We start from the raw sequence: 23,346 nt of genomic DNA, 5'->3' as shown, positions 1-23,346 counted from the left end.
TTTGCAAGTCTTTTTCCTATCTTTGCTATATTTCTCGACCGCAGAGACCAACTGATCGCTGAATCGGGGGTGGGAAATAGATGACAATCCCACCACCTCCTCCAATCTAGGCTTGACTCTAGGAGGAATGACATCCACCACAGTGGTTCAGAATATAGTGTTCATTAACTGGTTGCCTACTATTTCTTGTTCATTTTCAAGTCTCCACCTTTTCAGCTGGTTTTCCAAATAGGCTGCTGGATTATTTGCCTCTCCTGGTGGATCTCCCTTTTATTCCTTGGGGTTCACCTTAAGTGGGTAACATTGTCTGAGGGCCTACCATACCCTCTGCCTGACTGTGTCAAACAGCATGCCATTGTTTATTACATTGTTCACAGCATTTTTATACCAGCCATCTTCAGTAATTCTGTCAGTTTAGTGGTTCCTATCACTTTCACCAACAGTGCCTTCAAATCTTCCATAGTCAATAATCATCCCACATTCTCCTCCTCCAAAGCCCTAATCCATTTCCTGCCCCATCAGGGATATAGGGTGAGGTTTTTTTTTTTGCCCTCTCAGTTTATGGGTGCCCCAAGGGATAATCTGTGTCTGTCCTGCTCTTTTCTTTTTAAAGCAGTCTCATCAATGTATCCCTCTGCTTCCCACTTTAATCCTTTCTGGTATGCCTTCTTTCTTATTGTAAACTCAATTTCTTGCTTCTCAAATATTCTATCCTCCTTGCAAATTCATTCAACTTTCTTTTTTTTAAATCTTCCACTGACTCCTCCTGCTTTATTACTGCACACCTGTCGTTTCCTACTTCTGTTATCTCCTAACTGCCTCTCTCTCCTTTCTTTCTAAATTGCCTAAGTGTATCTAATTCCTTTCCTTTCCATTTTTAAGTTACGAGGATACAAAGAGTTAATCGTTATCTTACAGCTGTTCGTAACCTTCCCCCATTGCTTACAACTTATTAAAGGAACATACACCTACCCTTACAATGTGGTCCACAATAAACAAAAGAATTATCACATATATGAACTTCCTCATTCATTCAAAACCCGTTTTTACACACAAATCACATTCATTCCATTTTTACTTCAAAGAAATTATGCAATTTTCTACACGTATTAAAGTTTCAAAATTAACATTTGTATAATTCTTATCTCCCTTTTAAGTTAAAGTAGGATGGTCTAATCCCCTATCAGTCAGGTTCCTGAGTGCTGTGATTGGACATTGATTCAGATCGTGATTGGTCAGACTCACTGTCACTCAAATTCTAACCACACCCCACTAAGCTCACAACCAATCAAAATCCTAGTCACTCAACATCTGACCACACGCCACTCCCATTAATTTCAGACAAAGGAACACATTTTGTCTTTGATCTCGCAGCAGAAAGAATGCTGAAAGAACAAGCAGCAGAAAGAATGCAACAAGCTTATCTTCACAAACAGTTAAGAAACTCAGTCTTTACACCTCCTCCGTCCTTGCAGCCACCATATTACCTTAATATATTCTTATTGAATAAGGTAACCTTACACTATTCTTATTGTTATTATACTTTCTACATTCTACAATATTTTATCACTGTGTACACTTTCTGTTACGCACCTACCTTAAATTTGTATTTTGCCCGTACAAACCCCCGACCTCTCAGGGCGGTATCCACAGAATACTCATTCGTATTTTGCCCGTACAAACCCCTGACCTCTCAGGGCGGTATTCACAAAATACTTGTCTCGTCCGTGCAAACCCCTGGCCTCTCAGGGCGGTACCCACGAGGTCTTAATACATGCCTCGCCCGTGCAAACCCCGGACTTCTCAGGGTGGTATCCACGAGGTCTTAATACATGCCTCGTCCGTGCAAACCCCTGGCCTCTCAGGGCGGTACCCACGAGGTCTTAATACTATCACATTACTTTCTTATCACAAATATTATTACTCACCACACACAGCGCAGCCTTCTCGGACAACCCTCCGGGCCACCTTTTTAGAACAATTTAGTGCCAGATTCTTGGGTCGGAGAGACCTTCTAGCTACCTAGGCACTTCTGTGTCCCCAATGGCTTATCATGAACAACAGGTTATTAGTCCAAATGAAGCGGAAAAAACTCATAATTTTTAGGTGGCCACCTTTGTCCTGTTGTCCTTAAGAGCCACATAAGGGGCTGGGAAGGCTCTGGGCTACTTGTCTTTTAATTAATGGTTTCTTACCGACCCTGCTCGCTGCGCCAATTTTGTCGTGGTTTTTAAGACTCAAAGTTTGGATAAGATGACACCGACACGGATAATTCTTCAAGAAGACGAAAAGCCTTTATTTGCACACAAATCTGGCCTGGAACATTTAGAGGCACCACGGCCTGGTCGCTCTCCAATTGTTCCCCGATTCATAAAATCAAAAAGCTTTTTATTACAGCTTCAGCCTTATCTTCGGCTACTTGGCATATGCATGCTTCTGTAACTTTAATCTCTCACTGTCCTTGCCCTTTAACTTTAATCTCAGAGCCTACCATGATGTTCTAGCTAAAGCAAAATAAAACTAAGAAGCAACTTGTTTTTGTGCCTTGATGTCTGATCACATAAAAATAATGTTTTAAACATATTGGTAAAAGTAAGAAGTAACTTGTTTCTTCTATATAACTTCTATAATATCCCTCCCAGATTGCTTAGCCACCGATGCTGCTTTTGTTTCTAGAAGGAAGGATGGAGATTGGCTATTTTATACTAGTATTTGTTAGTGGTGACTCAGCCTATTATGTGCTTCATATTATCAAGAGCCTGCTTATGCTAGTTAGAAATGAATAGCAGCTCGGAGATGTGATGACTGCAGATCCTTGCTGTATGTTGATTTAATAAATATGTGTTGTATCTTGACGTGTGTTTGACTTGACTCATTACAGGCACAAATGCCTCAGCGGCCAGACAGCAACAACAGTGTCTACTGTGTGGGAGAGTGAGCTACAATGGTTTAGTTTAGTTTAGTTTATTGTCACGTGTACCGAGGTACAGTGAAACAAGTTTTTGCTTTTGATTTGGAAGAAGAAGCACTGCAAGCTTGTGTCCTAGAGTCACACGCCAGCTGTATTCCTCACTCTAAGCAGTGTGCAAAGTTCAAAAATCACAATCAAGTCAGAACAAAGGGCAGCAAATCTTTTTTTTTTTAAATAGCAGGCATTTCAGAATACAATGGCAATGCTATTCGTTGCCATATATAGAAAGGGGACAGCAAAATCTCTAGTCAAAGGGGTACATAGTAAGACAAATCCCCACGTGCCAGGGTGCTAGAAAGACCAGCCAGATATGGCATGAAAAAACCCTGGCCCAATTTATCTCCTCCAAGAGTGAGAATTTCCCCTCAATAGGGCTGCGTCACAAGAACCTTAAGATATGCAAAACTGCCATCCCATTCTGACACAGATTTAGAGCAAGGGAGAGAGCAAGACCAAGACAGAAAGTGCAGGAGAGAGAGTACACAGTGGCGGACTGGCCAGGGTGTCAGCTTGCCCGATGGCAAGTGGGCCGCTGATGATGTGGGCCCCCTATATCAAGTGGGCCCCTGATGAAGTGGGCCCCCTTTGTCTCCTGGCAATCAATATTTATAGACTCAGTCCGCCACTGAGAGTACACACAAGAGAAACATATAAACAGATGATTGCAGAGAGAAACAGATGATTGCAGAGATTGTTCTCCATCTATACACACACACTCTCCTGCACAGCTCTGTATCCACACCCTGCCTTCAACAATTCTATCCTCTCCACACCACACATCCAAATATAAACTAATGAAAAGGTAACTTAGAGACCAACATTTCCTCCATTAAAGCTAAAGCAGCCAAGAAGAGGGAAGTTACATTGAAGGAAGGGTAGGCCTCCTGCTGGGCAGAGGGATCTCTGAGGGATGAACCACCTCACATACGAAGGCTTAATAGAATCTGCCTGTGTTGCTCCTTAATACAGTTTCATTGTGATTACTACTTTTAGAATTGATCTACAGTGGGCATCTTCATCACCACATGTGGACACACGTTAAGAAAGGAGATAAGGAGGAATTTCTTCAGTCAGGTTGGTGAATCTGTGGAATTCATTGCCACAGACTGTAGTGGAGCCATGTTGTTGAGTATTGTTAAAGGTGAGAGTGACGGATTCCTGATTAATAAAGTTGTCAAAGGTTATGGGCCGAAAGCAAGAGAAAGGGGTTGAGAGGGAAAGATAGATCAGCCATGATTGAATGGCGGAGTAGACTCAATGGACCAAATGGCTCTGCTCCTTCTGATTCTGATCCTATGACAAATGAACGTATGTGCTGCTGCATCACCATAAATCTGATCTGGGCCGTGCTTACACGTGCAACTGAAGGCCCACTTTTTCTTGCTCACCAGGATAGCTTGATATGGAGCAGTTAGGGATGGAGCAGCAGGTCGGAAGAGTGAGGAGAGACGGGTTGGAGAAGGGAGTGAATAAGTGAATTGTGAGTAAAGCAAGAACATAGATTGTTGTCAGACTGTTCTGCAACCACCATTTTTCAGAGCTCTGCTCCAATTTGCATTTTTGAAATATTCTTGGCACAAAAATAACCATTCTTGGGTGCAACTGATGCTGAGAAAATATCCAGTCAACTAATGTGAGTCACATCGAGAAATGCCTAGTTCAATATTTTGCTTTCTGCAATTTCACCCGTCAAAACTATTGGTAGCACGATTTATTTTGGGTAAAATTGATTTTGGATTCCATGGTGCTGATAAATAGAGCACTGTGCAAAGCTCCAGTTTCTAAAAAACGCAGTCATCAACTAGAATTCTCTTTTGAATATCTGGTTCACACAGTGTTTCCCATATTTAGCATTAATTTCATGATCATGTTCAAATAAAGCTTTGCAATCCTTTAGGAGTTGAGCTGAGTTAAAGGGCCTGTCCCACTTGGGAGACCTCCACCGCGACCTCTGGCGACCTTAAGCGACTAAAAACAATTAAGGGAGCGGTGACCTACGACCTTCCTCGACTATGTGTACGACCTCCTACGACTATATTGAAAACCTCCCTCAACTATGAAGAAGACCTCCTTCGACCTCCATCGACTATGTTGAAGACTGGCTTCGACCATGTACATTTAACTCGAGGATGGTCTCTGGCAAATTGGTCCGTGAATGAGCCCGACCCCCTTCCACCTCAGAAGACCACACCAAAAACCAACAACGACCAGTGACGAGTGTCTCCAGCTCAAATGATCACCTGATAAAACTGTCATGTCTGCATTTTTTTCTCACAAAAAAATGCCTCCCAGGTTTTTTTTTTTAAATCATTCTGAACCATGCAAGCAAGGAAGGAACTAGTTTGGAGGATGTTAGTAAAAATACAACTACTGCTGTTTGCAGTAGCCCTTTTGCTTCAGCAGCCTTTTAAGAAAGGCAGAAGGGGAAAAGAATGGGTGAAGAGGAAGCACAAGAAGAGGTCTCAATGGGTGAATGGAGATGATGTGATGGACTCTCCCAGTACAACAGATGACTAGAAGAGAGTGGTGCTGGGCTTTGACAAAAGATGGAACTTTAAGCACACATGAGTGTGGTGTGTCAAACAGGTGGTTTCAGTCAGAGGACTGCGAAGTAATTCCTGGTTCAGGCTTGCATTAGGCTAATTTCCACTCTGAGGAAGAACGCTGAGGATTTGTGGTGACTCTAATAGTCAAGAGTTGACCGGGAACTCGTATTCCCACATCAAGTGGATACGGTGTTTCAGCTCTAGTCATAAGGTTCTGATTATATGTTATCAGTGAATTGAATGAATAACTAGATAATGCATCCACCACGGCAAGAGAAGCCAAAAAATTTCCGTCCGTATGGTCAACAAAGGAACGGTGGTTCCAAGTGGAATCAGTGACATCTCACAGAGGATGAGTAGTCTGCCCAAGAACAAAAGGGGTATATTTCTGATATTTCACAAGATTGTAGGAACATGGAGCATGCCAAATCAGGTTAGGATTTGGCTTATCTGATCATGTGTTTGGTTACCCAGTTTGAGATGGATGATTGGCTTTCAGCAATTTAGCTGATTCAGAGAATCAATCTTGAAAATGCATACTTTGCCATATCTATACACAAGAGGCACAGATATATTTGGTGTTTGATAACAAAGCCAGTGGTGGAAGCTAATGCTGCCCTACTGAGATCAAAGGGCATTGTGTCATCAAGTTTTAGATGACATGCAAAATTTGCAGCTGATAAGACTTAGGGATTCATCAGTAGACGCCTCTTACAATATTAAGGATGAGGCAACATGAAACTTAATTGTGCCAACTTTGCCTATTCATTCAGGCCATGGTAAGGCGGCTGAAGAAGCTCCTATTTACTCGAAGTCACGAGTGATGGCTGGTGCAGCCTTTTTCTCAGGCAGCTAGCTCTCCACAATAGTATGGGAAGTTTGTGAACAAGATATATGAGTTCATTTTAAACGGAAGTAACAGGTTTGTGTTGCTTTCAGTTTGGGCTTAGAGAAGCGATTATGTGATAGCACAATTGACACTGCTTGTGCTATTTTGTCATTCTTTATAATTCCATAAGTGGGACAATAAATGATTGGCTATTCGCCCGCTGTTCACTAACGTTATGTAAGGTGTTTTTTATATGACCGCTCTAAAAGCCTAGTCATCATAGTGTGCAATGTATATCAGTAAATTATTACTGTGGGACACACACTTGCCATGTACAACACACACTTCAACAGCATGGATAAGAGGGTACAGTCACAAGTAACTGCAGATGCTGGTTTACCAAGGGAAGACAAAGTGTTGGAGTAACTCAGCAAGTCAGGCAGCATCTCTGGAGAACATAGATTTTTACCTTACAACATACAAATTACAAGTGACAAAGAGCAAAAGACATTAATGTCGCAATCTACAATTGCCCACAAGGAACATCAAATGTGGTGATGGAATGACTGGATTCAGTCATTCAATAATCTCTTACACACCATGAATGTCACCTTAAACAGTGTATGTGCTGCTCTCTCATTGGCTGCTCTTTGCCCCATCATGTACAGCAAAGGATTCACCAGTCCATTGGCCTACTGGTAGAATGATGATGAAAATAAGTAATAACTCAGTTCAACTCAATTCCCACCGTTTCCTCTCCTCAGTCCAGGTCCTACATGTTGCCTTGTTTTCAGTTGCTGAGTCTCAGTCGCTGAGTCTGCCCTACTTTGTCAATAACAAGGCCCTCACAAGTTCAGCCAAGTGCATCTCCTGTAAAGGCAACAATTCCAACGTAGTTAACATGCTGGAGTATGTACAGGACATTTTTTCCGACCAAACTGGGGAACAAGATATCCTAGCTTGACTATGGCGCATTGAGAAAGGGCTGATTAATAATCGTGTATGTCCTTTAGGGAAAGGTGACCATAGCATGATAGAATGGAATGTGAAGTTCATTTTAAATTAGAAGCCAAAATCAAAACCAGGGAAAATATAAGGAACAAGCTGGCTATAGCAATTTGGAAAGCTTTATTGTTAGGAATGTGAGTGAATGAGCAACGTCCAAGGTAGGAACTGTAAAAATTACACATTCTTTTGTGGTGCATAAACATGAAAGAAAAAGTAACCCAATGATGGCTAATCCCTAAGAATTTAAGTATAATGTTATATTGATAGACCATCACAACTCCAGTAATCCAGGTTTGATCATAACCTCCAACATAACTGCTTTAATCTAATATCATCAGGAACATATTTACTGATTAATAATCTAATTGCTAGATTTCAAATCTTGCTGCAAGTGAACCAGATGCCACAAACGGTCTATACATAAAATGTAGGTACCAAAATGTTCAAATAAATTGCTTGGGTTTAATTGTTGAGCTGTATATCTAATGTACAAATATAATTTATGTTGTTCTGTCCATAGACAAATCATTATCTCTGTGAATTGTTGGGGAGACCTCTTTTTCATTCTTACTTTTTTTAGATGCTGATTTTGATGCTTTTTTTTCTATTTGTCAATGATAAAGATTAAATGGACAGCAGAATTCCTGGCCACTTCCATTCTAAAGAACTAGTCATGTTGAGATTAATGTGAACACTGGCAGTTTATAAACAACAGTTAAAGCCCCTGGTGAAGTAAATAACGGCATGCATTCTGTCCAAATCAAATAAACCTCATGCCCTGGCCAAACTCCACAACAAATTATTTGTCATAAACAGAAAGAGAGAAAAAAGGAAAATGAAAAGTCTTTTAAAACTGTTATCTTCATCAACATCTGTGGAGTTTAGTTGCATTAACAACTTTCTTTTCCGAAAGGTAAATTCCCCACAGATTCAACAAATAGAATACTTCTTACCTTACTGGATTAATCCTTACACAGACAAATCTCTCTAACACTGATAAACACCCAAATGCATGATGAAGAATAGATTCTGTGTCCCCATACATTTTGCATAAAAATATCAAACTAAATTGGTTAGTTACTTTTGGACAGAACTATCATTTTATGGTTCCAAATCTGCCCACTTTCTTTACACTGGGGAGGAATCCAGGTTCATGATCTATTAGGACATGAAAGATCCCAGCCTCCCAAACTTGGATTTAAATCAAGGATTCTTCTTTTAACTCATATATTCAGTTTGCATTCTAAAATTCATGAACTAAATGTGTTGAAGATTCATCATCAACCATGCATTAACTGTGAACTAATTGGATGAATTAATCCATTCATAAATATGAGATAACTGTGCGCACAAGTACCTGATTCAGCACGAAAATTATTAATATTTTTCAAATAAATGCATTTAAATAAATACAATGTTAAAAGAAAATTAGTAATCCTCGGTAGTTGCCCATATTTAGAAGGAAACTTATTAATATTGTGCTTTGCTTGACCGTCCATTTTCTGAAACTACAGGAGTCAAATGGAATAAACAGACACAATCCAAAATCGTGGAGGACTAACTATTCATTGGAAGTTTCCATCAATTAGCAACATTTCAAAATTCACTGTCACCTATCCTAAGATAAGTCAAATTACCAAGGTAAAAAAATCCTAATGGGAAGAAGTCATTACAAATGTTTGCACTGAATTCTTTTACTGTTCACCAATGAACAAATAACATAACACCTGCGCAACTAAAAACACAAGGTTTCCACCTCATATATAAAGGATTGGGAAACAAACACTTTAAGACGAGACATTTTAAACCCCAAGATAGTACGCCGTCTAATCATTACACTAACCTTAAACAGCGATCGGCAAATATATTCATACGCTGATGTTTTTAGTGTAGCTATCAGTGTTGCGATTCGGACATCTGTGTTTTCAGATTCCTAATGGGTAAATAAATGGATTATGTTTTAAAATATCATTTTAGAATGTAAACATGTAAAACTTTTCAAATATAAGACCTCTTGTGCCTGAGAGAGCTAGCCACAAGAGTTTTTGCTATATAAAATGGAGGATATTTCTGGATTACAGACTGGATATGTGAAATTCAGTTTTTATTAACTGGTATTCTTGAATATTCTGTGCTGAATAAGAATTCCCTGGTTCTCTCTATAATAATTTTAATGCTTGACATTTATCTTTATATTTTTGTTTTTTACTTTTATAATCTATAAAAGCTGCAAAATGGAAGATAAATTTTAGAAACAATTTCATAACAATTAGAAATAAATAACTTGTAAGGCAGGAGCACTGTCCCCATTTTCACTTGCACTGCACATTAATGTTATGGAGCAATTAACCTTACCCCTCTTTAAGTAAATACCATAGAATATATTAAGTGCGAACCAGATAATAAAACCATTCTAATTTATTGTACAAAGCCATTTCTGACAGTGGAAAAGTGCTTTTGATGTTTAACTACAAAATTGCCAAACTTAATTCAATGGTAAGAATTATTTTTTCTTTGGAAATTCCTACTATTTGTACGTTAGAAAGTAGTGTGCTCATTTTTGCTATTGCCAGACTGAGCTATTTCGAACCATACCTTCTTGTTCTGCAATGATCGCTGGAAGAGCCTAAGAAAGGCTGCAAGACTGAAGCGATACATATTATTAATTTTGGACAGATCAGTTATGATAAAGAACATCTTGCTGGCTGTCTCTGCAAGTGGGAGAAATGCATCCCTCTCCTGCAGAAAAAGAGAAATTAGAATCAAGAATGATATTTTGCTGCCCTCCACAGACAGCAATGTATAACAGTAAACTACTGTACAACATGCTCTAAATGATTAAAGGAAAATAAAATACCAACAGTTTGTCTTCAGCCTAGAAATGAGGCCAGGGTGGGAAAGGCATAAGAAATAGTGCAAGGTAAACATACATTTAATTTGTGGGACATCACTGTAAAATGCAGTGTGTGGACCAAGTGGAGAAAAATAAAATGGGTCATAGAAAAGGCGCACAGATTATGAGCCATGGCAGAATCTTGGTAGAAGGAATTACAGGAGGAAGAATTGGGGGAGGTGTGGGGGTGCTTCAATGGAGAGCCTACTGAATGTACCAAATAGGCTTTGTCTTCTTCCTTAGGTTGTTCATGATCGTATTGTATCTGAGATCTTCTGGCAAACCTCCTCTCCTCAGAAGTGGGAGATGAGGTTGTGAACTCGTACAAGAAATTCCTTTCTGCCAAGTTTTAGAACATCAGCAGCTCCTGAGAGCTTGTTGTCTTTCGGCTGGCATTAAGCTTTTATGAGTTCTTGCCAGTCAGGATGGCAGTGAGGATGGGCCATGGTTGAGTTATGGTTGAGGATTAATCTAATAGCAATGGCCAACAGGTCCAGGAACTAATTAACAGCAAACACAAGCTTTTGTGGTTGGATGCTCCAGCAAGGGGAAAGCAGCAATTCTATAGGCTCCTAAAGATAGTCAAAATGCTGATGGTCTAAAGGACAATTGGTGACTGGAAATAGTACAAGAGCTCCAGCAATTCGATGTTAATCATGTCCATGCACTGACTCGTCAGTGTTGTCAAGGTCAACATCGCTAAAGGGCCTACCACCAAGACCCAAGAATGGTGAACAGAAAGTTAATCAGGCACCGCTGGAAAGAACAATCCAAAGAACTTCTCAAACCATGACTCACCCTTAAAAACTGCTCTAAAAAGAAAAAATAATTGTCAACACTTTTGGAAATTCAAATCAATGATGATTAGCATCATCAGATTATATTCTTTACTTTTTAATTAACGTATGAACTCAGCATTGCAAAAGATTGCATTGAAAACATTTACCAGGATGTTGCCTGGTTTGGAGGGTTTGTTAAATGGAGAGGCTGGGTGGGCTAGGCTTGTTTATCCTGGAGTGAAGGAGACCGATCGGGTGACTGGATGGAACTATATAAGATTAAGACAGGCCTCACATAAGTGTTAAGATTAATTGAAGAATGGATAGGGGTAGATAGTCAAAATCTTTTTCCCATGGTAGTATATCAAAAATGAGAGACCATAGATTGAAGGTGAGAGGAAGGTGTTTTAAAAGGGATCTGACGGGTACCATTTTTTCTCCCACACAGCGAGTGATTGATAACTGGATGCTCTGTCAGAGGTGATGTGGAGTCAGATACAATTACCATGTTTAAGAGATATTTTGACAGACTGTTATTTAGGCAAGGCATAGAAAGCTTTGGTCCTAATGTGGGCAAATGGGATTAGTGTAGATGAGCAAAAAGGTCAGCATGGACGTAGTGGGCAGAAGGGCCCATTTATTGTGCTCTATGACTATGATTCCATGATAAGCTGTAAAAAAAATCTTCACAATACCTGATCTAAAGAAACCTGTAATCGGAAAGACTCGTTGAGGGATTCTTGAATTAATGCGCTGCTGGCCTTGGTCTGATTTAGTGATTCAATAAGTTCCTTGTTTTCCAATATATTCCCATGCGAAGTGGCCAGTGTCTATGATAAATTACATTGGCATATCTTTTAATTAATTTCTGCGGACTGCACATATCCATTTCATCAGCATTAAAAACTTGATTCAAATTTAAATAAGCAACAATCTAAAGATTATAACACCACAGAATTTTCAATTTCAATATTTTAAATCAAAAAGCCAAACTATACAATTCCAGGTCTCTGTTAAAGAGGAATAAAACCAGAAAATGGTGCAAATATCAGAAGATTAGGTGGTGCAATTACTGCCTGACCTTCTGAGTATTTGTAGCACTTCCTGTTTTTATTTCAAGCTTTTTGCTTTTCCGATACTAAAGTGGCTCATGCCATGTTTCGTAGTGCACAAGAAAGGCCTAAACTTATTAGATACTAAACAACAAGGATGAGTCTCCCTTTTCTCCCCTCTCTCATCAGGCAAGAGGTACAAAAGTGTGAATACACACACCTCCAGATTCAGGGACAGTTTCTTCCCAGCTGTCATCAGGCAACTGAACCATCCTATCAACAACTAGAGAGCAGTCCTAAGCTGCCATCTAGCTCATTGGTGACCCTTGGACTATCATTAATTGGACTTTACTGGTCTTTATCTTGCACTACACATTATTCCCATGTTTACTGTATTTATACATTGTGGACGGCTCAATCCTAATCATGTATAGCCTTTCAAATGACTGGATAGCGCACAACAAAACGCTTTTCACTATACCTCAGTACACGTGACAATAAACTATAAATTAAACATCAATAAATAGGTTCTGGTGTTGAAACATTAATTTGATACTCATTGACAGGATTCTGAAGATAAATTGGACATTCACCTTATCAGGAATTCTTATCAAATGAGAATGACCCACTGAAAATTGACATTATCAACAGTCTTTGCTGCAATTCTCTGCTTGCAATCTAAATACTAATTACTTTCCCAGATTTAATCCAATACGGATCACGTAAATATAGTCAAGCACACATGAAGTCACTAACAACTAAATTTAGAAGCATTAAATTTCCACCAAGGGCACTATCATTTATAACAAACTGCACATCAGATTCAAAATCAAAAAATATTTCACAAATACTGAGATTGCTTTTAATTTTGAGTGAAATTTTAATAAAAGATTATAAATGAGCACCAATTAACATAATTTGTAAAATAATCTTTGCAGTTGCCTCGAGGTGTCTGGCATAGTCGTACGCCTTTATACACTGTGAAATCCGTGAAAATTATGACTTTAAAATTATTTTAAAACTAAACCAAGTGGGACCCGTTGGGGCCCGTTCCCCCAACGCAATAATCCACCACTCACCCGTTCCCCTAACTGCGCAGGAATAGCTGACGTTTTTAAAGTTCAAAATGGCAATAACTTGTAAAATATGAGATCAATGTGAACGCAACTCACTCTCCCTCTTCAGTCCCCTATTCCCCTCCTCCATTATCCTCCCTCCCCCCACCCTCCACCAACCCTCCTCTGCTTCCTCCCCTCACCCCTCCCTCCCCTCCTCCCTCTTCCCCTCCAATACCTCGCCATCCCTCTTCATACCCCTATCCTCCTTCATTCTCCCTCATCCCCCAGCATTATCTCTCCATCTTCTTCACCCTCTGTCATAGAAACATAGAAACATAGAAAATAGGTGCAGGAGTAGGCCATTCGGCCCTTCAAGCCTGCACCGCCATTCAATATGATCATGGCTGATCATCCAACTCAGTATCCTGTACCTGCCTTCTCTCCATACCTGCCTTCTCTCTCTCCCTTTCTCTCCCTCTGTCGCTCGCTCTCTCTCTGTCCCTCTCTCTGTCTCTCTCCCGCTCCCGCTGTCTTTCTCTCCATCTGTCTTTCTCTCCCTCTGTCTTTCTCTCTCTGTCTCTCTCTGTCTCTCTCTCTCTCTATCTCAAAATCTGTCTTTCTGTCTCTGTCTCCCTCTCTGTCTCCCTCTCTCGGTCTCTCTCTCCGTATGCCTCTCTCTCTGTCTCCCTCTCTGTCTCCCTCTCTCGGTCTCTCTCTCTGTATGCCTCTCTCTCTGTCTCCCTCTCTGTCTCCCTCTCTCGGCCTGGCACCCCCCCATCCCCCGACGCAGGGCAGCGATGATGTCCCACCGGTTGCAACGCGGAGGGGTGGAGACCCCTCGGCCTCTCCCTCCCCCAAAATAATGAAATCAATATCAATGGCAATAAAAATCGCATTGTTTTTAAAATTAACGATTTGGCAGCTCGACGTTGCACTCCCCCCATGTGGGAGCCGGACCAATCGGGACGTCGAGCTGCGCTCCCCCCACGTGGGCCTTGTCTGTGTCTGTGTCCAGAGTGAGTTTATGTAATTGAGATCCCACTGTGACGCGCGGCGCTCACCCTGTCCCCCCCATCCCAGCCCCCCACATTGAAACCGGACGTTTATGTAAATGAGATGCCATTGTTACTTCATATACTGCTAAGGGCAAGTGAGGGTGCTGTTTAAAATTTTTAAGTTTTAAATGTCTTAACGTTTAAAATATAACACCAATGTGAACAAAACATGATACAAACCGCCACAGGACAATGGTGAGTAAGGTGGTACACACATTTTAGTGCTATCCTATACCATTTTGGTGTAGTTTGACGGCATCACTGAATCACAGAGCGCAAACACACAGACAGACAAGCATAGAAACAAACAAGATGAAAGTTTTGGGAATATACTAGACCAAGTGGGACCCGTAGGGTCCCGTCCCCCAACGCATGGGGTAGGCGCAGCGTCACACGGGAGGACAGGTCCCCGAATGCGGCGTCGGCGCTCACCCCGGGGACAGGCGCCCCATGGAGCCAATCACCCCCATCACCCACTCCCCCAACGTAACCCGTTCCCCCAACGCAACCCGGGCCGAGCCCAGCGAGCGGGGCCGAGAAAGTGAAAAAAGCAAGGCAGGCCGAGCTGACCGAGAATAACTTTATCAGCAGCTGGTCTGTAAGTGGGATTGAATTCCTTTACCACGGTGTTGAGAGTTGGCCATATTATTTTCAAAGCATATTTGGTCCAAGATGGGAAGTGTGTGGGAAGGAGGGAGTGAGGGGCAGTGAGTATGGAGCGCCGTGCTGTGGGTGGGAGGGAGGGAGGAGCGGTGAGGAAGATTTAAACGCCACAGATGGTTTGTAAGTGGGATTGAATTCCTTTACCATGGTGTTGAGAGTTGGCCGTATTACTTTCAAAGCATATTGTACAACCTTAAAGCCCTGTCCCCCGGTACGAATTCATTCCAAGAGCTCTCCCGAGTTTGCCCTGATTCGAACTCGGAGATTTACGGTAATGGCCACTCATCGATACTCGGGGCTCTCGTGGACATTTTTCAACATGTTGAAAAATCTTCACGAGTCTTCCCGTGAATACCTACCATTACCGAGTCTTCCCGAGTACCTGCCGTTAGCGCAACGAGCCGCTAAGAGACGTCCCCGAGCTCCGACGTACCCGTGCTTACCACGAGTTTGATTTTTTAAAACTCGGGAGAGCTCTTGGAATGAACTCGTACCGTGGGACAGGGCTATAACATTTCACACAGTTCAATACCCCTGTCAAATTCTTTGAGATCGGTCCATGATGGGAAGTGTGTGGGAGGGAGGGAAGGAGAGGCTTTTATATTAAACTATAATACCCAGCACAGTGAAATAATGCTTGATTCACAGGCTTAAAGTCAATATCCAGCCCTGCTGATGTTGGGTTGCAGAATGGAAGAGATATCTTTATGGCTTTGCAATTTTGGTCCTTCTCTTGTGAAGTTGGAGAATGACCTTAAATAACTTTATCAACAGCTGGTGTGTAAGTGGGATTGAATTCCTGTATCACAGTCTTGAGTTGGCCGTATTACTTTCAAAGCATATTGTACAACCTTACCGCCCACCCCCCTCTTGCAGGGCATTGTGACGTCACTGGAAGCGGGTTGAAAGTCGTCTGGAAGTGGGCTGAAAGGCGTTTAAAAGCTGGTTTGGGGTATTTTTAAAACTGTATGACTTGTGAAATTTAGCATGAAATGTGAAGGGAATTTTGTCGAGCGGAAAAATGTAATTAATAGTCTGTGAAAATTTAAGCACTAGTGCGTAGCGTTTTGACGAAGGTAGAAAAACACATGCATATACACACACACATATACATACATACAAGGAGATATAGAGAGAGATAGAGAGAGATAGAGAGAGATAGATAGAGAGATAGAGAGAGAGAGATAGAGAGATAGATAGAGTTCTGTGTTTTTTATTCCAGCATTGGATATATAATGGAGATGTCCTGAAAATACACGCAATGCATATCTGTATGCGCAACATTTTTTGTGGTATACGCAAGATCTGCATAGACTGCAGGTCACTCACATAGAAACAGACCATTAATATAGCTGTGAAGAATGCCTCTGCATGACTTTAAAGGGATTTTCCCAAGCAAGTGCCACAGTGACACTGGGAACCTGAATTGGATCCCTTTGAAGCAATTTATCTGCCCAGTTCTCCGTCGTCACACTCCCATCCATCCCCACCACTAATAATACAATGGTAGTGCCCTACACAGCAGGCTCTTGAAGCCCTCTTCTGAACATTTACTGAACTGTCACCCTTATCACACATCAAACATTTGCTTTATCCCAACATGAATCACCTTCTCCAGCATCCACCCACAATCACCAGTCACCTCCCCTGATCAATGAAGTCCCACCAATCCCCATCCCAACTGATAATTTGCCTTCCCGTGACTCCCCTGACCACAACCCCATCAAGGTCACTAAGCAAAATTAAATTTGTTGTCCCTCTAGTCATAATCACAGCCCACGAACACAACTACCCCGGCTAACAATCTGCAATGCAGTCCAATTGACATAACTACCTCAGCAAACAACCAATATCGAACCCTTCCCAACAAAACTGCATCCTCAAATGATAGACAGATACAGCCCACCCAAATACAGTGACCCAGCGAATGGCCAAATGCACACCCCTCAACACAACAACCCCAATGAATGACTTACAAATGCCTGGCATTTCTACCCCCACCAATGATAACCCACTCTAACTAGCACAATCACCCTCCAGCAATGACTAACATCGTAGGTCCCTTGATTCAAGCTTAGCCATCCATGGCACAACTACATCCTCCACTGGTTGGTGATTGCGGCTCTCCAATTCAACTACTCTCACCCCAAAGACAATCACAGCCCCCTTTCTGTAGACCTGGTGAAACAGCTGAAGTTCCCACAGCACATTGCCACGCCCACCCTGAGGCCAGACATCCTCCTGGTCTCAGAGGCGACCAAAAACATCGTCTTGTTGGAACTGACAGTGCCGTGGGAGGACCGTCTGGAGGAGGCATACGAGAGGAAGATGACCCAAGTATGAAGAGCAGGTCATAGATGTATGCCCATCGAGGTTGGCTGCAGAGGTTTTGCAGGGCAATTGCTCTACAAAGCCTTGAGTGCACTATGCATCAACGGAATGGAGAGGAGAAGAGCCATCAAGAACACCAACAGAGGCAGCGGAGAAGGCCTCGAGATGGCTCTGGATCAGGAGAGGAGGTCCATGGGGAGGAGCGAATGCCACCTGAACACAGGTCGTGGTCAGATCAACCACGGCTGGGTCGCCTGGGTGAGGGTGTCTTTCAGACCCGAAACACCCAAACACCCCAGGTTACATCACTGATGATGTGTTCAGGAGCATCAATAGTTGTATTTTTTATCAATTAATGGCACCCACTCTGCACCCTTCCCATCCTGAACCCCGCTTCCCATCGCATTCCCAATCCTCTCTGAAATGTGCAAAAGAAAGACTTCATCTTATGTCACTGATGAAACTAAATGAGAGAGAAAATAGTTCCAGTATAATTTTGATATAATTGACTTAATATTACACACTTTTGCTTTAGTGGAAGAGGTTTCACCAGGTATGATTGTATCACACTCATTCAGCAACTCTAGGATTAACCTCTTAGTCCATCTCTACATGAGGAAAAGCTCCAAGTCTGTGAACATTAATCAATTATGTTGGAGCGGAGGTCAAGGTAGGGATTTGGAGGATGGGGAAGAGAAAGAGGGTCGTCGGCGATTTCAGATAGATAGAACATTGTCGAATGTGAAGGTTTATTTTATTTAAATGACTGAGGATTGTCTGGTAAAGAGGGAATAGAAATTCAGGTGCGCTTTTCTAATGCCAATTAAATATTTTAGTCGTCAGAAATAACAAAGGAGGAGAATTGAATACGTGGAAAAATGGGTTCAATTCATGGGGCACTGGTACTAGTGCTAGAATAAAGGAAAGTGTTCCATTAGGAGAGGCTTGTGCATGACACCTGTGCGTGTGCATGTGCACGTGTGCATGTGCGCGTGTGTGTGTATATGTAGATGTAATCTGCTGAAGGCTAATTTTAAAGGAAATTTAAGAGAACGGCAAAGCAACAGCAGAATAGCACCAAGATTAGTCAATTATAATAATAATAATAATGGATGGGATTTATATAGCGCCTTTCTAATACTCAAGGCGCTTTACATCGCAATATTCATTCACTCCTCAGTCACACTCGGTGGTGGTAAGCTACTTCTGTAGCCACAGCTGTCCTGGGGCAGACTGACAGAAGCGTGGCTGCCAATCTGCGCCTACGGCCCCTCCGACCACCACCAATCACTCACACACATTCACACACAGGCAAAGGTGGGTGAAGTGTCTTGCCCAAGGACACAACGACAGTATGCACTCCAAGCGGGATTCGAACCGGCTACCTTCCGGTTGCCAGCCGAACACTTAGCCCATTGTGCCATCTGTCGTCCCGATTAAAGGCACAAATATAAATAACTGGTTAAAATCTAATTGTGGTTGCAAGTTTGGATAAGAAGTATTCAAAAATACTCAGAGATAAGGTTAACAAAATGGAAAAGGGATACATTGCAATCCTGATGGTAAAGAATGGGATAAATGCAATATAGAGGAAAGACTGTAGATCAGAATAACTGTTTTGTCTCCCAGAAATTCTATGCTCATCTCCTTTCCTCCCAACTAGAGCAAGTAAATGGTCACTCTTTCACTCGCTTGCATCCCACCACCCTCAACAATGTACGAATCTTCAGACACAATCTTCCTCTCTACTGCTCCTTCAATATTCCAAAGTCTCTCTTGGCTTCCAGGTTCACTCTTCCATTTCCATCATTCATCACTCTGCTTCTCATCGAGGTAAAAGGCTAGAGTTGCATGGAAGATGCAACATCAGTCTTTTACCTCTTCTCTTTCCAACATCCAGGTGTAAACTTTTCAGATGAAGCAGTAACTCACGAACATTCCTTCCAACTTAATGCGCTGCTATTAATTTTCACAATGTGGTCTCCTTTGCACTGGATAAACCAATTGCAGATTGGGGGCTGTTTGGCGTTCCTCTGTCTGCAGGAGTGGCCTTCCTTTGTCTGCAAGAGTGACTCAGAGCTTTCAGTGGCATCTGACCTCTACCTTTGGCCCTTAAATGTTCTAAATTAAACTCAAGGAACAACGTATTTTCTTCCACCCAAATTTGATACAGTTCTCAGAGCTCCAACACTAAATTCAATAACTTCAGATAAGCAGCCTTCTATTTTTGATTCACAGTCAACTCAGTTTTTTCTCTCCACAGATGCTGTCTCTCCTGTTGTGTACTTGTAGCATTCTCTTTTATTTCAGATTTCTACCGATTAGTCTGTTCTGCATTTCTTAGTTCCAATATTTATATTTCTCTCTGCCTTCTTTCACCAACTTCAGTTTGCATTTCATCCGGAAAAATGATCAGCAATTTACAAGTCTCCCTCAGCTGGTGCATTGACATTTACATCATTCTGTCTCTTTTAATATCCAAACCACCATGCTCTTTGTTCTATCAGGTGCCAACACTCTCATTCTCAGCCTCCAACACTCCAGAGAAAATTATCCAAATTTGTCCAACCTCTCCTTACAACTAATACCATCAAAAGAAAGTGACATCCTGGTAAGCCTCTTCTGCACCCTCTCCAAAGCCTCCAGATCATTCCTGTAATAGGGAAACCAGAACTGCACACAGTTTTCCAAAAGTTGCCTAACCAAAGTTTTATACATCTTTTATACAACAACAACAACTGCAGTTATTTTCACTTATCATTTATCTAAAAATGAGAATATTTTAATTTTGGTGTTTACAATCCATGTTTTGACAATTACTTTTATTGTTATTCCATTTTTTCAGGACATGTTTTGAAAAAAATGACACAAAGTAACTCAGCAGTGATGGATGCTTCAGGTCGGGACCCTTCATCAGACCTTCTTTCTTTTGAAAGGAATGGTTTTGCATCCATAAACCTCTCTACCATGTAACCATAATTAATCCATGATAATGCAGACAATCGTGATTTTCTTTTTCCCCTCTAAAGAAAATACATAACGATAATTAAAAAAAAACAAAACTGCACAAAGGAACCATCCTAACACAAATCTGTCCTGTGAACATTTCCCTTACTAACAGAACTCAAAACAATAGACAATAGGTGCAGGAGTAGGCCTTTCGGCCCTTCGGAACCAGCACCGCCATTCAATGTGATCATGATCACAAAAGGGATGAGATTGATTGTGTACAAATCATGGCCATCATGGGGTGGGAGATTGCAACCTTCACGTGGTCAGCCCTGTTTCAATGGATGCAATCAACCTGGCGTGCACAATCAAATAAGATCCAATAGAACAAGTTGTCCTACAACTTTAGGCTGTGCATGCCATACGCAAGAAGAAGAAGAAGAAGATGGCCATCATGTGAATCTTCACAAAAACTGTCTTACTGACTTCTGCAAACATCATAAATTTAATAATTTTGAAATGGTAAAATATTTAAGACAACATAGCATCTTGCCTCAATCAATTTCCTTAATAAATACATGTATTATATTATAAAAGTTTCTATTTATACCTCCAGCAGGGAATCTTCAAGCTTCGCTAATTGAATCTTTTTCTCCTCTTCCTGTTGTAGAAGTGCCGTCTTGCGCTCTTCCAGCTCTGGTTTTTCTTGTTGCAAGGTGACAGCTAACAGCTTCAAATAGATAAAAAATACTCAGCTATTCATTAATGTGTATGGATATGATCAACAAAAATCAGTAGTGTACAAATACTAAAACCAGGTGAATACAAGATTAATAAAAAAAAGGTTTCATCTGCGCCATTGATTTCCATCCATCCACCTTCCCACACAGTTCACGTCCTTTTTGATATTTCTGCTTTACACTTGCCTTCCTCCAACCACTGACAACCAACAACCATTGCACTCCAGATACAGCAATTTAAAAACTGACATACCCAAAAAATACAAAAGACTGCTGGTGAACATATGCACAAAAGCTCCAATTGAACCTTTAAAATCCCCACAACACTTAATCATTATACAGTATTATCACCCTGGTCTATTAAAATATACATCATTACTTGTCATAACCATCCTACAGAATATTATTAACTTCAATGGTTCAATGGTTTACCGAATAATGAAAGGCCTGGATAGAGTGAATGTGGAGAGGATGTTTCTACTAGTGGAAGAGTCTAGGACCAGAGGACAAAAGAACGTACCTTTAGAAAGGAGATGAGGACGAATTTATTTATCAGCAAGTGGTAAATCTGTGGAATTCATTGCCACAAATGGCAGTGGAGGCCGTCAATGGATATTTTTAAGGCGGCGATTGACAGATTCTTGATTAGTAAGAGTGTCAGATGTTATGGGGAGAAGGCAGGAGAGTGGGGTTGAGAGGGAAAGATAGATCAGCGATGATTGACTGGAGGAGTAGACTTGATTGGCCAAATGGCCTAATTCTGCTCCTAGAATTTATGAACCTATGTAGCAATGTTACAAAATTTTGAGATTTAAAAAATCAAGTCTGTAATTTATCCCATCAGATAAAGCATAAAAATAAGTTTAATTTGACATCTAATTCACTTTCATATCTCAAGTATTTAAAAAGTTATGGCCATTTTCATACTCGGAAATGAGCATCTTGTTCCCTATTGATTTTCTATGGACATAACAAAAAAGTTGTGATCGTGAACAGTCAAAAGCCCATAACTTTCTTAAAAATTAAGAGAACTGAATGAAATTTTCAGTTATCATAGATTGAAGCATTCTGAAACAAATATAAAATAATCTTACTTGGATGACCTGAAGTTAAAGCATATAATTAGTTAGTTACCTAATTGTAGCTAATTTCAGACTTCAATTACTAGATCTCAACATCTATCCATTTCTTAATAAATGATTAACATTTTTAAATAGCCTAAATGTCCAAATAATATTCACAAATAATTCACAATAAAACATGATTTTAAAATCTCATTTACATTAATTTATAGGCCAAATGGAAGGAATTCAGTGTTCAATTGCTGTAAATAAATGCCCATTTAAATCAGCTTTCTAGCGGGATCCTGTGGAACGCGCTGGTTTAGAACGTTCACATTGCGGTAGATTTGTGCCTCAAATGCCGAGAAAAATACTGCGCGATATAATGGGCCCAAATTGAGCTACTCGCAATATTAAATTTTGTATAAAAGGATCTTTAGAAGCCCTTTTGAATGTAAAAATATACAACCTACCTTCTGCTATTTTCTTTATGAGACTCTGCGGTTGCTGACGGTCGCGGGTTTAAAGATTGATTTTTAAACTACTATAACTATTATTCAAGGCCTTTAAACCTAATAATAGCTTTTGCGACGGGGTCTATCAGCGATTTTTCGTTAATAATTAACTAGGCTGAACATTTTCGATTGGAACAGCTTAGAGAAAATCGCGTTTTAAACCCGCCCCCTCTAAACGGCGCCAAAATCGCGCACAACCTCAGCGGCAGATCTTCAACGACGCTTCAGGTAGGCTTTGCAACATACCTAACCTATGAACTTATGAATGATTCAATGGTACTTTATTGTCACAAGTACCGAGGTACAGTGAAATTCATTTTTGTATACAATTCAGTAAATGTATCATTATACATCAGCACTTAGATACATCTTAGATGAGCTTGTCAGGTACAGTACAAGTGTACAGTAATAGTACACTGAACCAGTATAAAGAGTCACCAGATTTGGCGCCATTTTCACTCCTGCCTATTAACACTTCATTCATCACTTGCCATAAGCCATCCAACAGAATATTATTAACTTTGCATCTATATACTTTTATATACTTTTAAAACTCTATGTGTGTGTGTGTGTGTGTGTGTGTGTGTGTGTGTGTGTGTGTGTGTGTGTGTGTGTGTGTGTGTGTGTGTGTGTGTGTGTGTGTGTGTGTGTGGTTTTGCATGTGAAACGTATCTCCTCGAAAACCAGACGCAAAAAAGGCGGAGAATTTCACCATTTCGGTAGTTCAGAAATCCACTCCTTCGTCAATTATTTCCCCAGATTTTGAATAAAATTAGTTACGAAACTCACTTTAAAAAATATATAATCGCTGCTTGAGCTGCTGACGTCACAATGCCTACATTTCCATCAATCGAGGCCCACCTGCCTCCAGGCGCCGCCCCCCCGCCGCTGTGGAC

The 23,346-nt window shown here is 41.0% G+C and overlaps 1 protein-coding gene across 2 annotated transcripts in view; it reads right to left on the bottom strand.

Annotated features, from left to right (window-relative positions):
* Positions 1-23,346, bottom strand: part of dync2h1 (dynein cytoplasmic 2 heavy chain 1) — a 413,286-nt gene that overhangs the window by 176,035 nt on the left and 213,905 nt on the right. The window contains exons 68-71 of one of the 2 annotated variants that reach the window (XM_033022665.1): positions 20,745-20,864; positions 11,722-11,856; positions 9,950-10,093; positions 9,198-9,287 (exon numbers count right to left, since the gene is read on the bottom strand). In XM_033022665.1, coding sequence (XP_032878556.1) covers positions 9,198-9,287; positions 9,950-10,093; positions 11,722-11,856; positions 20,745-20,864 — 489 coding nt within the window. The remainder of the gene's footprint in view (positions 1-9,197; positions 9,288-9,949; positions 10,094-11,721; positions 11,857-20,744; positions 20,865-23,346) is intronic. The other variant, XM_033022666.1, reaches the window with a different exon arrangement.

This window comes from Amblyraja radiata, chromosome 6, assembly GCF_010909765.2.
Source record: "Amblyraja radiata isolate CabotCenter1 chromosome 6, sAmbRad1.1.pri, whole genome shotgun sequence".
NCBI lineage: Eukaryota > Metazoa > Chordata > Chondrichthyes > Rajiformes > Rajidae > Amblyraja > Amblyraja radiata.
The sequence above is the reverse complement of the archived record's forward strand: the minus strand, read 5'-3'. Positions and strand labels throughout refer to the sequence as shown.